Source organism: Colossoma macropomum, unplaced genomic scaffold (genome assembly GCF_904425465.1).
Source record: "Colossoma macropomum unplaced genomic scaffold, Colossoma_macropomum, whole genome shotgun sequence".
NCBI classification, from domain to species: Eukaryota; Metazoa; Chordata; class Actinopteri; order Characiformes; family Serrasalmidae; genus Colossoma; species Colossoma macropomum.
Window position 1 is genome coordinate 28,396,718 of NW_023494791.1, and position 16,923 is coordinate 28,413,640.

Genomic DNA, 16,923 nt, shown 5'->3' on the forward strand with positions numbered 1-16,923 from the left:
TATAAGCAATAGAAAAGAGGTAGGTTTTAAGTATAGATTTAAAAGTGGAGACAGAGTGGGCCTGTTGAATATATGAGGGAAGAGAGTTCCAGAGTCGGGGAGCCAGCCTAGAGAAAGCACGATCACCGTACCCATGTAGTTTGGAAGGTGGGACAGTGAGTAAACCAGCAGAGGAAGACCTGAGAGTGCGAGTTGGTAAGTAGATCAGAGAGGTAAGAAGGAGCAAGGTTATGTGAGGAGAAGAATTTTGAATTGTATGCGGTATTTTACAGGAAGCCAGTGGAGATGTCGCAGGATGGGTGTAATATGCAGCTGAACTGGATTTCTTTCTATTTGGAAGTTGGAAACTTCCCAGTTCCCACTTGGTCATGAATGCAGTAAAAGCTTCAGTGTGGGTGAAGTTTAGCTAACTAGCTAGCAAGCTACCTACGTTATCTAGCTAAAGTGTTGGTAAGGTAGCTCACATTGTTAGACGTAAGTTTGCTAGCATATATAAACTGTTTCAGAGAAGGTATGCTGTAGTTATGTAATTCCATGACACATAAAATCACCCATTTCTGTGTATTAGCAAGCTAACTAGCTAATGTGGTTGTGAATTAGCTAACCATAAGTTTGACTATTTTATTCTGAAGGAGAAATGAACTAGCTAATATAGTTGGACAAGTAAACAACCATAACCCTAATCTTAACTGTTATTATTACTGTATTTGATTTTTTTTTTCAGAAGTGTGCTCATGGAACATGTGCCTTAGAGAACATTTAGCATATGGTCAGAAAAGTTATTAAGTATTACAGGTGAGGTGCGCAAATTTGACCCACTAGAGAGTTCAAAGCTTAAAGTTAGAAGTGAAAAATAACTGACCAAAACGAAGGGCCAATTTAGATCTAAACCTGGCGCCCCATGCTGGTTGTAACAGGAAGAGCAACATCACTCATCATGAGTAAAATTAGTTTGACTTAAAATGTTTAAACTGAATTGCAAGTATAAAATCATACTTACTGACATTTGCATGTACATTTAGAACTATATTTTAGACAAACATTTTCAAATGAGAAATATATGCAAAGCCCAGGTAAACTGAAATAGTTTTATTTATGTATTTGCTGTATTGATATAATTACTCAAAATGAACATTTCGTTTCCTTTTTCAGTTATATATAAAATACATTATTGATAAATAAACAGTACATTTGCATCATTAAATCATTTTCAATGTTTTTTCAGTGCTGCCAACATGATTTTAAATTATCTCATAATTAGAATATTTCCAGCAAATTACATTGTGATTTGTTTGGATGATTTAATTAAACCACATCAGATGCAAAGACAGTGCAGTGTTCTGCAGTAATGATTACTGCACTGATAGCATACTGCAGTCAAACACACAGACACACACTCAGCTGATCACAGTAAGGCTCCAATTCACAGATAACAGTAATGTTTGAATGTTCTTCAAGAAGTAAGTGGTCAGGGGAGGGGGGGGTGTTTGGGGGTGTTATTGATTTTTACAGGATTATCACTTTAATGCGTGAGATGATTTTAGCCCAGTATCAGGAGTGTGTGTGTGGTTTTCAGCCCAGTCCTGTGTGTGTGTGTGTGTTCATCACACATACTGTCGTAGTTTCTGTGGTGTGGCAGCTGAAGCAAGGTGTTTTGCTGTTTCTGTGGCAGCGAGAGCCGCTTCCTTTGCTTTCTCAGATGCCTCCCTGACAGAGGCCCTCAGGGGCCACTGCTGACCATCTCCTGAAACACACACACACAAAAAGCAAACAGCAAAAAAACACACTGTTAAGATGATTACAGAAGTTCATCGATAATTAGGGCTCAACCAATGTGAACATTTTGGGGTCGAAATTCTGCAAGAAATTCCTAAGATCAGATAATATTTAGACTTTTATACTAAATAACAGTTTTAAACATTGCTTTACTGACTAATACAGCTGGCAGTTCCTAATCTCAAATAAACAGCAGAAGCTCGCAGTGCTAATTATTGCAGCACTGGGGACAGTGGTACCCTTAATTCTTTGTGGCTGTCTGGTTTCTGTTCTGTTGTTCATATCTTTTATTTTTCATCCGTAGTCATTTACACTTTCATGTGTGTGTGTTATAATAAGTTACATGCATGGTAAAATTGAGGTCTGGATACTTTTTCCATGTGTCTATTTTATTCATGATAGTGTTTTTTGTTGGATTTTGTTGGATTCTCCAGTTCTGCAGGCAGGGGCGAACTCTGTATCTACTTCTGGCACAACCAACGGTGCAATAAAGGTTTACATGTTGTCTGCGTTTGTCTAGTAATTCATGCGATACGAGCATCTCATACAATAAGGAGCTCATCTATTGCAGAGAACCTGAGCGCTGAAAAAAATCACCATGCTGGATATCATAACAGTGACACAGCTGAGCCTCTGTCTGCTTCACAGAGTCGGGTGCACCACTGCAGTATTTCTTGATGTGGCTGGCTGGAGGAGAAGACTGGCGGCACTGTGACCAGAAGTAGAAACATAGTAAGCGTGTGGGCTAACCAAAGCTAAAGTAAGATAAAGGCTAACTCAAACAAACCAGTGCTTACATTCGCTGTCTGGACAATACAATGAATCACCTCAGACTACAACTGACCACCCAGCGGAAGGCAAGGGACTACTGTGTCTGGTTTTATAGAAACATAAATTGCTGAGGACGTTCCGAATTTAGCCATTCACCTAGATGGACGAAACACATTTCTGATTCCGTTTCTGGACCTGGACTCTGCAACAGTTAGTAACAGCCACTGGGGGGGGGCATTCTCAACCACCCACATTTTTACTTGACCTTTTTTTTTCCTAAGTGCTAACACACCTGTACAGGTATTAAGTGTTCATGATTGCTTGGCTCAGCTAAGCTCTTAAAAATAAAGGCATCAAAGTGGGTTCTTTAAAACATTTCCATAGAAGAAACACTTTCAACAGACGTTCAACCTTTCAAAGACAGGTTCTTTAAAAGGGCCTACATCACGGAAAACAAGACGTTTTCTTCAATTCACATTTTTTGTGATGTCACAAAAATCACATATAGCATATTTACATACATCCACCTATTCAATCTAAAGGAATTTAGTCCATTGATGCTGAAGTTATAAAGAATGTTTCAGCTCAGACAGCTTTCAGAATGAGGCACAATACAGAGCAGTAGGCACAGTAACAGCCTGGATAATGAAAGACTGGAAAATGCTCATGTAAAAAAACTGTTTTTGATATACCACACAGAAGTGTGGAGAGAAAAAAAAAAACATTAAGGACACTGGCCCTTTTAGGCCTGTTAAAATTACATAATTGCTTGATCACAATTATTTAAGCGGACCACAATTATTTTCCGTAATTATTAGCTTTCACAATATGTTTACATTGCAACAAACAGAATTTAACTGGCCATGTTGTATCAGTGGTTTCAGGCAACTACACATAAATAAAAGAAAAATAATCAGCCAGTTTGGCCACTTTAGGCTTGTACTTTAACAACTGAATACAAATAACAAATAAGCCAATTAAATTGTTAACTGCAATAATTTACATGGCAATCAACCTTCAGCTAAAATTTCAGGAATGTGACACGAATAGGGCCTTGAACCATTTTGACAAATGAGCTGTGTTAGTATGAAGAACCTTTTAAAAATGTAAAGAATCTTCCACATAATGTAAAGGTTCTGCACCAGATTTTTCCTAGAACACCATGTCCAAAATACTGCTGTAGAGCAGACTACAGTCAGTCAGCTACTGTGCTTACTGCCATAAAAAGAGCTGTGTTGTGGTATTTACAGTGGGAGTGAACCAACAATCACAAAGTATGTTCTTTGGTATGAAAAGCAGGTTTTGTCTAAATAATGATCTGGCTGGTTTAAACACCTGAAAGGTTTGAGGGCTGATGAATGCTGACATTACAACAAGGGGATAAAATATATGGCCTCTGGCTTTTTCCCCAAGGCAGCACTGTCATTAATATTGGCACAAATATTTTTATAAGTCATATCATTTTCCTCTAAATAAATCCTATTACGCTTTAATATGGTTAGTTATTGCAAAACTGACAAAGAAAATGCATTTGAATTAAAAACAATTTGTAAGGTTATCTGCACTATGAAGAACCGAAAGCCAGCCTCCTGATCTACATTCAGTTTACATTCTGAACTTTGGTCATAAGCAATACAGCACATACAGTCAATCCAGTATAGGTCAGCTATAGTAATAATACTTTAAAAAACCAACCAAACAAGAACCTGGTGTGATGCCACTTCCCAAAAAACAATAATAATAGTGCGCTAAAACACACATGTTGCTCTTTTCCTCCCACTTAAGCATACCGTGTAATTTAGCCAGTGCGTATTCCAGCCCCTTCATGGCCTTCATTTGGTTACTCTTAAAGCGAGCCAGTCCGAACTCCTGTAACACACACACACACACACACACACACACACACACACACCAGGTAAAGGAACATATGAGATACAGAATCAGCAGTGATTCATTCATAAAGAGCAGACACACACACACTGCTATAATTGTATCTGGCGAATCAATAATGTAATGTAATTAACGACTGCGTTATGTTGGATTACGTGAATGCGATGATTCAATCAAACACCTACAGAAACGTATCTGGAACTATGATTAGTCAGGATGCTCACAGCACATAGTAAAAATATTGTGACTGGTTAGTAGGGTTGGGAAGTATAACACTAATAAATTATACTATGACATTTGAAAATGATCATGCCATTTCAACATCATGACGTCAAATTTCTAATCCCCACATCTGAACACATTCCACCCATTTATATTTTAGATGGGCGCACTGATTGGTGTTTGTGTGGCGCTGACTCAACCTTACTCTCTCAGAAATCCTCTAAGCGGGTGTCATTTTAGCATCAGTTAGTTGGAACCAAGCCACTAAACCTGCCCTGACACCAGTCACTGTGTGTGGCACTGTCTGGGTTTATAGCTTGCTCTCTAAGATAACATAGTGATAACTAATCATTTGAATACCCCCTCACACACATACTCTACACTCACGCACACACACACTTCGTTTGATGCTCTACTTGCACTATCTGGAACATTGCTGCTAACACTGTGTTTAAACTGTGTTTACTCAAGTACTACCTCAGTAACTGCTGTGCTCACGTATGTTATCTCACTGCATATACCTACATATCACAGCATGTTAAATAATCTTTGCACCTTATTCCACTACCTCATGTCCAGAATGAGTGCTGTGTCGGTGTAATTTTTTGTTTGCACACTTATGTCTGCACGTTTGCACTTTGTACTCTTTCGTTCCATGTTGCATCTTGTTCCTGGAGGAACGTAATTTCACTCCACTGTGTACTTGTACATAGATGGATTGACAATAAAAGCCTCTTGACTCTTGACTCATTATCATCTAAACTTGTGTTGGTTCTTCAGTTGGATTTAGTGCAGTGCAGTGCAGTTTGTAAAGCATAAAATAAAAAAACAAATAAAAATAATTGTAGCTGCACATTTTTTATTATTTTTATTATTATTATAGCCTTTTTATATGTGCCACTATACTTTGCGTTTTGCATGATACATATCGTGTACTGTGAGATTGTCTTGTGATTGAATTATTTTTTGCCATATCACCAATGCCTACATGTACAAGGACATATTAGAGGAGAATTTAATCTTAACTGTACCTAGGGAGAAAATGGATGTTTCAACAAGACAACGGCCCTAAACACACAGCCAAAATAATGCTTGTATGGCCTAGTCAATCTCTTGACTTGAATTCCACAGAAAATTTAAGGATTTCCATCAGAGGGACCCTCATAACCTTGGGGAACTGAAGACTGAAGTAACAACTGCTTTGCAAAAAAGAACTCATGCTATTATTTAGTGATTTTTGGATCCCCCCCACCAGTAATGTTGCAATAGCATTACAATATTGGCTTGTAAGAAATTACAGTATTTCTGTAGCTTAATCACAGCATTCAATGGATTTAATTATCATACACTCACAGTAGGAGGGTAGCTTCCTGAATTCATTTACATCACAACATAGCTTCCTTTGTGACAAACTGTTACTTTGAAGGGTATATATTGTATATATTTGGAGGTGCGATATTCAGTCTGAATCTGCAGTGCTTTTCACATGATTCGTTACTGCTTTTGCTGCAATACAACTGGCCATTTTCATCAAGTTTGGAGAGATGTCATATTTCCTTTTTTTTTATAAACATGGAACAACATAATAGTATATATAGTATATATTATATTCTGTATGAAAATGTATCTATATAATAGCAATACCAGTGTTCTGTATCTACATGTATGAATATGATTAAAAAATTTTAAAACAAAATCAGTTATTTCATAAGACTGTGTGGTACAGTACAGTATGGTCCTTAATGTTCCTGAGTACCCATGCTAAACTTGGTTAGCCTTCTTGCTGGGGCACCAAGTGTACTGAGGCAAAACATATTAGGTGGAACTATAAATACTGTAGAACATTAATTGGTCGAATGTAGTTCTTACAGAATCATCACCACCACAAAAAAAAAACACTAGCTATTCGCTGTGATTCTTCAAACCAAACGCAGTAAAAGATAAATCAGAACCTGAAACACCACTATTGTTGCTGCTGTTCCTGAACACTACGTGTAGCACATGGCTATGTAGGTTATGTGTGTGTGTGTGGTTACCTGTATGGCTCTAGAGAAGCCAAACATACTTGAGGAGACCCAGGCCTCACGCTTAAGCTGTGTCCATGACGGATGACCCGCAGATTCTCTAAATACACATCGCTCTGTAACCGTCTACATACATGCATACGTACATACACACACACACAAACATGAAAAGACCACAGAGGGCCATGAGTGTTACTGACCCAGCGCTTTCACCTAATGCACTACACTGACAATCCAGCACATGAAGAAATATACCCCAGGGTACTTGAGCCCATGCCCTTTTACCCTCAGACTGTACAAGAGCCCTCTTGGTCAGCATGAATGATAATTGTGTTTAATATGGCTGTTCTATATAATCTGTTTCGAGCAAGAATCAACTCAGTGTCACCCTGGTTGTACAGCTTGTGGGTCCAATCAATTTCCACAAGTTTCATCGCTCTTGGGTGCTCTCTCTCTTGGGGAGAGCTGCCGTCTGTGGAGATTTCAAGAGTAACTCAGACCTATTACAGACATGTGCATCACTACATCGCTTCAAACCCCGCAACCAGAATAGCAATAATCAAGGTAAGATTTGGTCACCTTCCAAAATGTGGTTATTCTGAACAACAACCAAACTCAATGTCAGCTCACAACTCCATCAACCAAGTTTTTGTTACTCCACCCCTTCATCTCATGAGAGAAAGAGAATACAGGTGAAGTGATTGCCAAAAATTTTGCAGGTTACAGATCCTAACTTAGCCTATTTGTTTGTCTGTATGGTTAATCTGGCCTTACTTGTAGTGTCAGTACCAAAACTAAGAAAGCAAATTTCACCTACCAATACAGCTGCAAAAAAAACAAATATTTTGACATTTGATTATTCATATGAATTAATTGGCTAACAATCAATTAACTTGCTTAAACCTGCCCATTAAAGGTATCAATATAATGTTTGGCAAAGTTTTACAAACTTAGAGTCACCGAAAGTGGTGAATATTAGTGAACTGCTGCCCTCTTCAGGTTAACTAGTTAATTCTTAGGTTGGATGTCACTTTGACTATGTAAATGCAAATGTAGAATGGACAACGGAAATATCTGTCAACATTTTATTGTTGATAACATTGAATAACTGTTTCCGCCCTAGACACCAAATATGTCTTGGCTGCATCTGCCACAAACGTATGTGTGTGTGTATTTGTGTACTCTCACCATAAGTGTAGTGTGATTAAGGTTCCAGGTGTATGTGCTGAGGCTCTTGCTGACAGGGTCCACCACTGAATCTTCTAGAATATAAACGCTGCGGGACAGGTTGGTGGGGAAGAACCTTTCAGCCCAGCGTGGGAGACGGTTAGTTTTGGTCAGGAGGCGCCGGGTGATGAGCCGGTGGTCTGCAGTCACACTCCGATACACTACGTCCTCCGTCAGAACATGGGTGCTGAAAACAATTGAGAAGGCAGAAGGAAAAGTACTTTCTACACAATTATTTGCCACGATCATTTCTTTTTCAGGATAAAACTTTTCCACTTCACAGAAAATAAAAATTAAAATTACTATTGCTGTTTTTTGTTGCATGTTTGTGCAATCTGTCTTTCTGATTATCTGTCCGTCTAGCTGTCCATCTATCTATCTGATACCTGCGGTCAATGCTCCCTAAAAACAACTGTCAATTGCCTTCATTCTACATGGCACTGTGTACCTATACAACTTATTTACCCAAATATTTATGCACGTGTCTATCTGTATAACTACCTGTCTATCTATCTACCTACTTACGCACCTACCTAGGTTACATATCTAATACCAAAGCCCAGCTCCATACAAGCCTGAGTTTAGTCTTACTCAGTTTAGTCTCTTAGTCTCTCCTGAAAGGTTTAAAAATGATGGTGAAGTAGCTAAATACCTAAAGGGATTGGGGTATCTCTGCCAAAATGCAGAAAAAACTTGGTCCCAGGAGCTCTTAATATTAGTCTCGCTGAAAAAATACTTCATTTTTCCAGCTTTGGGAAAAAGGAGGTTTGTCGATTTCTGTGTCAGGACAAGATTTCATCCATCTCAGGCCAGTTTCTGCCTCTGCAGTCAATCCTGGGGACAGATGAATATCATTTTATTTATCGCAAACACTCTGACCTACAGTGTGATCCTAAGATGATCTCTCCCCCTGTAACCCTGTAAATGCTAACCCTATCAGTGAACTCGGTTACCTAACGTTAGTCAGATCACTTACAGCCTTAACGCAGCTTCTAAAAGTGAATAATTTTTCTGCTAAGTTTCCATACAGCGTACAACATAAACACAATTAATAATCTAAATACCAAAAGCAGTTAAGATGATGTATAATTAATAAACATTAGGCAGCAATTAGCAGAGTTGGGTTAATAATAAACATTAGGTAGAATTAGCAGGGCTGGGTTAGCTTACTGAGGCTATCATGCTAACGTTACTGATGAAAAGGCAGACATGAACGTTAGCTGAAGTCACTGAGCGAACTCACCATGAGTAGCATTTTTAAGAAAAAGGTTAACAGCAGCGGAAAACAGAAACAGATGTTGCTTACATCATAACGTCACACTATTTCAAAAGCGGTATCGCAGTGTTTAACGTTACACCTAGAATAAAATAAAATAAATGTCTAGATTAGTAAATCTGACATCGCAGGCCGCTAAATTCTACAATCTACAATGCTACACTAGCGGAGCCTGCCAGCGCCAAAATGACTGAAATCTAATATATATTTTAGCTCTATACCCTTTCTAACGTCTGTCGGTCTGACTGTCTGTGGATAAAATGACTAACTGGTGAAATTCAGCAGTAAAGCTGAACTGGTCTGCAGAGCGCATTTGACCAAGATGGCTTATTAGAGAGCACCCTCCAGCGGCGAATCCGCCCCGCTGTCACAGACAACAGTTCAAGATCTGGTACAACGACTAGGGTCTGACTGCAGGGCTATAACTGCAACTCTACAAATTTAAATATGATGAAAATCGTACTAGTGTTTAAATGCACATTTGATACATTTTTCTACGTCTAAAATTAAATGTAATTCATTTTTCCAGACTTTACATTTTAGAGTTTAAAATATTTTGAACATTAATTAATGTTTATTAATAATAGAAATATATAGGATATTGTGAATAATAATAATAATAATAATAATAATAATAATAATAATAATGACTGCACAATGCTCCACCAACAGGCGGCGCTGTGGCAACTTGTGAGCTTTATGTGAAGTACATCCGGTTGTTTCTTGGTGCAGTGCACTGTGGGAAGGTTGTCCTCTCTGCTGTCATTGGAGTGAGTTAATACTGAGTTGTAGTTTCTTATTCGTTTAGATTATTTGTGTATTATCTAGTATTTTTTGTGTTTACGTTAGAGCGCGGGATGTCGGGCTACAGCGCAGATGAGCGGCTGCGCGCGCAGCAGTTGTGGAACCTCCGGAGACGCTGGCTGAAGGATCAGGAGCTGAGCCCGAGAGAGCCTGTTACTAACGGAGCAACACACACTGCCGTACAGCAGAAAGGATGGGTAATATACTACACACACTAACACTATACACTAACACACTGTACACACACTGCCGTGCGGGAGAGGGAGAGGGAGAGAAGGGAGAACATGGCGGAATGTAGTGACAGAGATTCGGAGATATTTCAGCCTTCTAAGAAGACCAAGTCTGACGTTTGGTCATATTTTGGGTTTTATAAGAATGCAGAAGGAAAGTTAATTGAAGATGACCACCCTGTCTGCAGAACAGACCGAAAGAAAATAGCGGCGAAAGGGGGCAACACATCAAACCTTACGAGTCATCTTCGCGACCACCACCCGCTACTTTTTAGAGAATGCAAGGTTAACCTTAACGTAGAAGTCCGTGGGGACTTCGAAATAGAAGAAATGTCATGGTTTGTGTGGTTTAACTTATGCTTATGGTTCGTTAATAATATAAAATGAAGCTTTTGGCGTCAAAAAAAATAAAAATAATAACAATCGGTGAATCAACTGTGAATCGAAACTAAAGCTTTTAACACATATTTCTGTGGAGCAGAGCCTCCAAAATGAGCTCTGAGTTAAGTTACACAAGCTCTGGAACGAGACGCTGCAAAAGTTCAATCTGCACAGCTCCCCTTTCTCGTCTCGCTTGCAGTGTTTACTGTCTGAGAAGAGAGTAACACCGTCTCAAATCACTCAATGTCCCCTACATAGTGCGCTACTGTTCAAACAAACACGATCATCATTAACAAGCAGTTGAGTTTTAAATAGGGAATTTGTAACCTATTGTTAATGTTGATTATAGATGACTTAGTCGAACATTTCATGTACTCTTTGGGTGAAGGATTCGCTATTTCATGACCCACGAAGTGCACTACATAGGGAAGATAGTGTGCTTTGAGACTGGACCTTGCGCGAGTAAACGCTGTGTGCTGCTTTTAGGAAAAGCAGTTTCAGAAATTAAACTTTAGGAGTGTTTCTGCCACAGCTCAGATGCGCGTTAATTTTAAGTTATGTTTTAGTTTTAAAATGCTTTTAGAGAAGCAGCTCCACAGGTGAAGACACACTGTGTGAGTTCTACACTGTCTGTAGTTCACAGAACGGTCACGCAATTCCTCTGGGATTTTGGCTGGTTTTCCTGGTGCACTGTGTTGATTAGGGGTTCAGCGCCACAACGGCACAATAATGCTGCAATTGCAGTTAGGACAGAAATCCCCCGAGCGCAACACTTCTTAGAAGTAGTAATTTTCCAGTAAGACCCGCCTCAGAGTTGGTCGAGATTTATTTCTTTATGCAAGGAAATCCCTAATTATTGTAATTAATAATAATAATAGTAATAATAATAATTACAACAGTAATAATAATAATAATAATAATAATTTACAACAGTAATAATAATAATAATAATAGTAATAACAGTAATAATACATTTGCTATTCTTTTGTTTACAGAGTATTGTAAGTAATACAAAAGTAATACTACAAATGTATTGACGATATTGTTTTAATGTTTATGCAAACAAAAAGTGCATATTGCTGCCAATTCTATTTGTGTTAATATAAAAGTTGGTGAAACGAGTTTCAGTTTGTATATCAGTATGTATTTATTTATTTATTTATTTTACTTTTCAACGCTTTTGAACAATATCGCGATAATATCGATAATCGTGATAATTTTGGTCATGATAATCGTGATATGAAATTTTAATATCGTTTCATCTCTAGTACACACGCTGCTGTACTGCAGAAAGGAAGGGTAATGCACTACACACACTAACACTATACACTAACACACTGTACATACACTGCTGTACAGCAGAAAGGATGGGTAATACATCACACACAAACACAGAGTACTGTACAGCAGAGAGGATGGGTAATACACTATACGCACAAACACACTGTGCACACATACACTCAAATACAACCATGGACCTTAAGGTTCACCAGTTTTTCATCAATATAATTAAACAGCTCCACTTTGATCCTGCAGACCCCCCCCCACTCACATTTTCAGTTGTTTTTCAACCCAAAACACCTGATCCAGATTATCAGGTATATCAAACCCTTTATGAGCTGAATCAGGTACCTTTTAAGGGAATTAAAGAGGATTTCCACCAAATTTTCAAAGTTTCTGCATAATTCAATCTGTACCTTCACGTGTCCTGTGTTTTGTATGTAATGTTGACAATGTTTTTTTTTTAACGTTTTTACGAAATACGTTTTTGATAAAATGGTGGGAAGTCTGGTACTGTTTGGGTACTACTTTGCCTTACAATATCCTGAACCATGAACTGAAGAAAAAAAAAGGTATTGTGCTGAAACATTGTTTCAGAACTATTATAAAACAATTTCAGGCAACATATTTGTAACTGCTTCATGTAAAAGATTGATCTGATGTAGCTTTTAGGGGCATTAAAACGCTTCAAATGTCTGGTTATTATCACAACCACTGTGAATAATTCTGACTTGGTAAGTTTTTTTAGAATAAATCATTTCACATCAAACTAATTTAAATGTCTTTGTTTACAGCTTAAACATTTAATTATGGAGATTTTTTGAAATTATAGGTGAAAATGGAAATAGGTTGTGTGGAGGCTTCCCTAAAATTAAATATTGTTAAAATTACAAGGAGAAAATTGTGTATCCTTGTGTTAAAACTCTGAATGAAATATTGCAACAATTGCAACGTTTTGAGTTTGGAGTGATACCACCATAGTAAGCACAGTAAGCATTTAAAGGGTTTTTTTTTCCGCACTGGAGCTATGAGGATAATATAAGACAGATTTTGCATGACACATACTTCCATTACTGGTTAGCTGCATTTACTGTAAATCAGTGACAGTTCAGAAAACCATTCAGAAAAAATTCAGAAAAGTACCCTTTCCCTTGTTATATGTTAAGTGTTTAGTTGTTGACACCCACGATGCTGATTTCTGTTTCCCCAGACGTTCAGAGCCTACAGGGCTGGAACTTTCGCTTTAACACGGATCCTGATTCCAGCGTGGATCGTACATTACTACATGAAGTACCATGTCACTGTAAGTTTATTGCTTTTCTGGTCAATTTCCCTGCATCAGGGTGGAAATAGGGGTGGACAATAAGAACTCAAATTAATATCACAATATTATTATATTTATATCACAATATATTCTTGTATTTGGGCAAGAACCGTATGATATTACAATATCGAAAAAGTTCAGTTACAATACTAACAATCACAGTAACAAAACAATGTAATGATAAAAATTATTACCGTTATTGCTATTATTGTTGTTGTTATTATTATTTTTGCCACTGTTCTCAGTGGTGATGTTGGTTATAATGATTTTTTATAAGCCATTCAAATATTAGAATAGCAATGCATCTAAAAAGTTTTTTGATTTTATAAATGCTAACATGCTCTAGTAGCTTCTTCAGTTTCCTTTTTTGATCCAGTTTTTAGTTGTTCACCTCTACGACTCTCTTCCTGTTTGTTTTTAACTCATTACTCATCCTCAGTTCCATTTTGTGTTTAGTTTTTTGCAGCTTGCGATTCTGAGCTTGCCAAATTAAGCTTACCACATTAAGCCTGTTGAATATCATTTATGAGCTGATTCTTATTTCCTTATCTTGTTCATCAGTTGAACTGTTCTGAAGAATAAACATGAAAACTATTGCAAAGTAATAATCTGTGTGGACACTGTAAGAAACACAATGTCTTTGGGATGCTTTATGCACATGGCGAGCGGCAGTACACCCTCTTTGTGTGCAAATTATGTGAAAGGCTTCACTGATGAATGTGGTATGCAAGTGCCACTCAGGATGGCAGCTACTTCTTTTGTCTGAGATTTTCTTTGTCTAAGATTTAAACTGTTCACGCTGATGTTTAACTTGTCTTAACTTGTCAAGTTGGTGTGTAACGTCCTGGTGACGGAGCTGTTTGTAGTTCATTGTTTTTGGGCTCATCATGGTATACATGCTAGGGCAAAATCCATATCATGAGACATATCATGGTGATATATGATTTAAACATATTTTGACTACATTCACACTGCAAGTGGCCAAATCCATTTTTTTTCTTCATATGTGATTGCTATGTTGTTTTGTGTGACAGCGTAAACAGCACAAAAAACAACAGCAACAAATTCAGGCCACTTTTATGTATGGCACTGGTATATTTGGTAGTGTGGCTTCTGATTATAATCAGTCCAACTCAACATGGTCAGAAGGCTGTCACTGATATGTCAGAAGTTCTGCAATGCTTGGTCAGATGGTTGGACCTGATTGGTCAGAAGCTCGGCTCTGTTATATCCAGAAGCTGTTCATGATCTAAAAACCTAAACTTAACTGGCACTGAAGTAGGATTGGTGTGCAGCTTAATTTGCCATGGCTGTGATCTGTATATATGAACCAAAATAATTTGAGTAATCCTTATTCTGTTCTCAGAAAATGCCGTATGGAATCGTCGAGCTGAAACCCAGACTCTTTCCCGTAAGTGCAACAAAGCTTCTTTATTCTACATCAGGGCTACCCAAAGTGAAAGAATGTTGGCCTGTATGTTTAATTTGGCCTACCAGAATGCCATCTTCACCCAATAAGAGTGAATATATTTTTAAAAAATCGTTGTATACAAAATGTATTTTTATAACTTTTTTTGTCTTTTCCTTTTAATGTTTTAAAGTCAATCTAAAATCTAAACTGACCTTTTTTGCCTTGCTAGTTCATGTCCCTGGTCTTATTTAGCTCGGTTCACGGATTATCTAATTTAAAAAACAATTCTTTTTGTCCTGTAATCTTCCATTAAAACATAAGGACTTTTGCCCCACCACTTAAAACGTCTTCTGATTTTTTATCATGTTTCTGTGCAGCGACAAATAATATTAACCATTAATTTCATGCTTCACTTTGGCGCCCTTATGCTAAATGTTTATGAAAACTGTCAGCAGATCAGCAGACTCAATCTAAACACATCCTGACTGCTGCTGCTGATGGTAACTGTTGTTTTATCAAATTAGTCTAATGTGCCCTCTCTGACGTACAGGGTGACACCGTTTTGGAAACGGGCGAGGTTATTCCTGATCTTCCTGAAGCAGGAGGCCACGGTCACCATTAATGACCATCATCAACACCAGCATAAACCTTCACAAGTCTCTGCCCTGTCAAATGTATCTGTGTGTGTGTGTAAATACATATGAATACTGAATGCCAATAAAAAAAAAAATTAAAAAATGCATTCTGTTCTGTTGTTTAGACCTCATTTAGGTTGCTAATATCTAATGTTCAAAGCAAAAGTGGCAATTCAGAATACCTATAGCTAGCCAAATACTCAACTATTAAATACTTATAATAACTATAAAATAATTTGCCATGTGTTGGATGCTATAAATATTGTACTCCAAGAATGGTTCAGCCATTTAAGCAATTAAGTGTTGCTTATAAAAATAAAATGGAAAAAATCTCAACGTTTTTAATAAGCATAATTCATTCAGAATATTTTCCTCCGCCTTTACCTCTGCTTTATAGCCAGACCTGACCGCCAGCTGCTTCTGTCATACTCTCTCATCATTAATGTATGTGTGCATGTGTAAAAGTAGAATCATCATTGTATCAATAAGTAATTGCAAAGGCCATTAATATCTTAACAGCATGATTTGCTAGTATAGGACACTCTGCATGCAGTGCTATCCAGAAAACTGACACTGGCTTTTGATTAACTCGGTAATTAAAGATCATAGTGATTTCACTGAGGATCTCTTGCTCTGGAGTTGGTGAGTGCAATGCAAGGGTGACATAGTTGTGCGTGTCATTTGTATCAGGGAGGTAACTGTGCGGCCGACAAATGGACTGAAATGAAATGAACACCAACGTCATTATTTGTGGGGGTATGGGCACCACAGCTTGGGAGCCATTGTAATAGAGGATGTTGATCAGAGGTGTTTTGAGTACACCGAGTCTTACTTTGTGTACCTAATAAGGCCAATGTTATCACCCTCTATCTTTCTAAATTAAATCAGATTATTTTACCTGGCTCTCTGCTTAGAATCTTTTCCTTGCAATCTAAACTTCATATCAAATGCGTTCAGAAAAGTTGTAATATTAGGCTTCCTTATCTTCACTGCTGTTTACATACACCGATCTCTGATTTCTCTAACGGATGAGTGTATAGTAGTTTCCCTGCATTCACACCGGCAGCGACGCGATGTGACAAAGCCGGCGGAGGTCATTAAAAATATAACGCTTATGTGTGCAATAAGCTAGACTTCTATTTTTTAAATTGACACAGAAAAATCATGGTTTCTTATTATTTTGAGTAGCAACATTCAGTAGAGACAATCAGGGAGCGCAATGTTAAAGATTCATAAAGATTTAGCCTTTTTCTACTGGCAGCGGTTCAGCTTTCTTTGAACTAAGTGATGTGTTACTACAATCATTAATGACACAATTTGAAGGTCTGTGTTAGGAAATATTTATCATCATATATCTATTTATAGGTCTGTAATTATATCCTATACTTCTGTAAATGCATTCCATACTCAGCTGGCAGTTTGAAATGAAATCTTTTGATGAAATTATATCAAGATGTGTGAGTTAAGAACAGTTTCGGTTTTCTATTTGCTAATTGATATTAAAATAATTAAATCATTAAATATTTTCTTTAGACAGAAAAGAGAAGGTCGAGGAAATGTATGCATACGTATGTAATGTTTCAGCACTACACCTAAGAATATCAGAGACTTTTTTTTCCACAGGGCCTTTTACACGCATCAAGACTTTTATTTTGATATTGCCGCGACCGG

General features: G+C 37.6%; 2 protein-coding genes across 6 annotated transcripts; one reads left to right on the plus strand and one right to left on the minus strand.

The window, feature by feature from the left end:
- Positions 1-1,069: 1,069 nt before the first annotated feature.
- Positions 1,070-9,535, minus strand: LOC118810748 (PRELI domain-containing protein 1, mitochondrial-like). 4 transcript variants are annotated; one of them, XM_036574775.1, is made up of 6 exons: positions 9,217-9,535; positions 8,563-8,744; positions 7,872-8,097; positions 6,696-6,809; positions 4,338-4,416; positions 1,070-1,744 (listed from the first exon to the last, which is right to left on the minus strand). In XM_036574775.1, exons 2-6 carry the CDS (start codon positions 8,649-8,651, stop codon positions 1,605-1,607), a joined length of 648 nt encoding a protein of 215 aa, XP_036430668.1. In that variant the 5' UTR covers positions 8,652-8,744; positions 9,217-9,535; the 3' UTR covers positions 1,070-1,604. The 4 variants fall into 4 exon arrangements, with proteins under 4 accessions (XP_036430668.1, XP_036430667.1, XP_036430669.1 ...); XM_036574774.1 differs by having other exon boundaries at positions 9,154-9,535; XM_036574776.1 differs by having other exon boundaries at positions 4,307-4,416; positions 9,154-9,535.
- Positions 9,536-9,869: 334 nt separating this feature from the next.
- Positions 9,870-15,359, plus strand: ndufb6 (NADH:ubiquinone oxidoreductase subunit B). 2 transcript variants are annotated; one of them, XM_036574779.1, is made up of 5 exons: positions 9,870-9,956; positions 10,036-10,187; positions 13,093-13,185; positions 14,573-14,617; positions 15,168-15,359. In XM_036574779.1, the coding sequence occupies exons 2-5, from the start codon at positions 10,044-10,046 to the stop codon at positions 15,237-15,239; spliced, it is 354 nt and encodes a 117-aa protein (XP_036430672.1). In that variant the 5' UTR covers positions 9,870-9,956; positions 10,036-10,043; the 3' UTR covers positions 15,240-15,359. The 2 variants fall into 2 exon arrangements, with proteins under 2 accessions (XP_036430672.1, XP_036430673.1); XM_036574780.1 differs by having other exon boundaries at positions 9,910-9,956; positions 10,015-10,187.
- Positions 15,360-16,923: the final 1,564 nt, after the last annotated feature.

Coding starts and splice junctions, on each gene's coding strand:
- LOC118810748 (XM_036574775.1), bottom strand. CDS start 8,651: ATGAAGTATTTTTTCAGCGAGACTAATATTAAGAGCTCCTGGGACCAA. Junction 6,810..7,871: donor TTAATCACACTACACTTATG/GTGAGAGTACAC, acceptor GCATGTATGTAG/ACGGTTACAGAGCGATGTGT. Junction 4,417..6,695: donor GCTTCTCTAGAGCCATACAG/GTAACCACACAC, acceptor TGTGTGTTACAG/GAGTTCGGACTGGCTCGCTT.
- ndufb6 (XM_036574779.1), top strand. CDS start 10,044: ATGTCGGGCTACAGCGCAGATGAGCGGCTGCGCGCGCAGCAGTTGTGG. Junction 10,188..13,092: donor CCGTACAGCAGAAAGGATGG/GTAATATACTAC, acceptor CTGTTTCCCCAG/ACGTTCAGAGCCTACAGGGC. Junction 14,618..15,167: donor TGAAACCCAGACTCTTTCCC/GTAAGTGCAACA, acceptor TCTGACGTACAG/GGTGACACCGTTTTGGAAAC.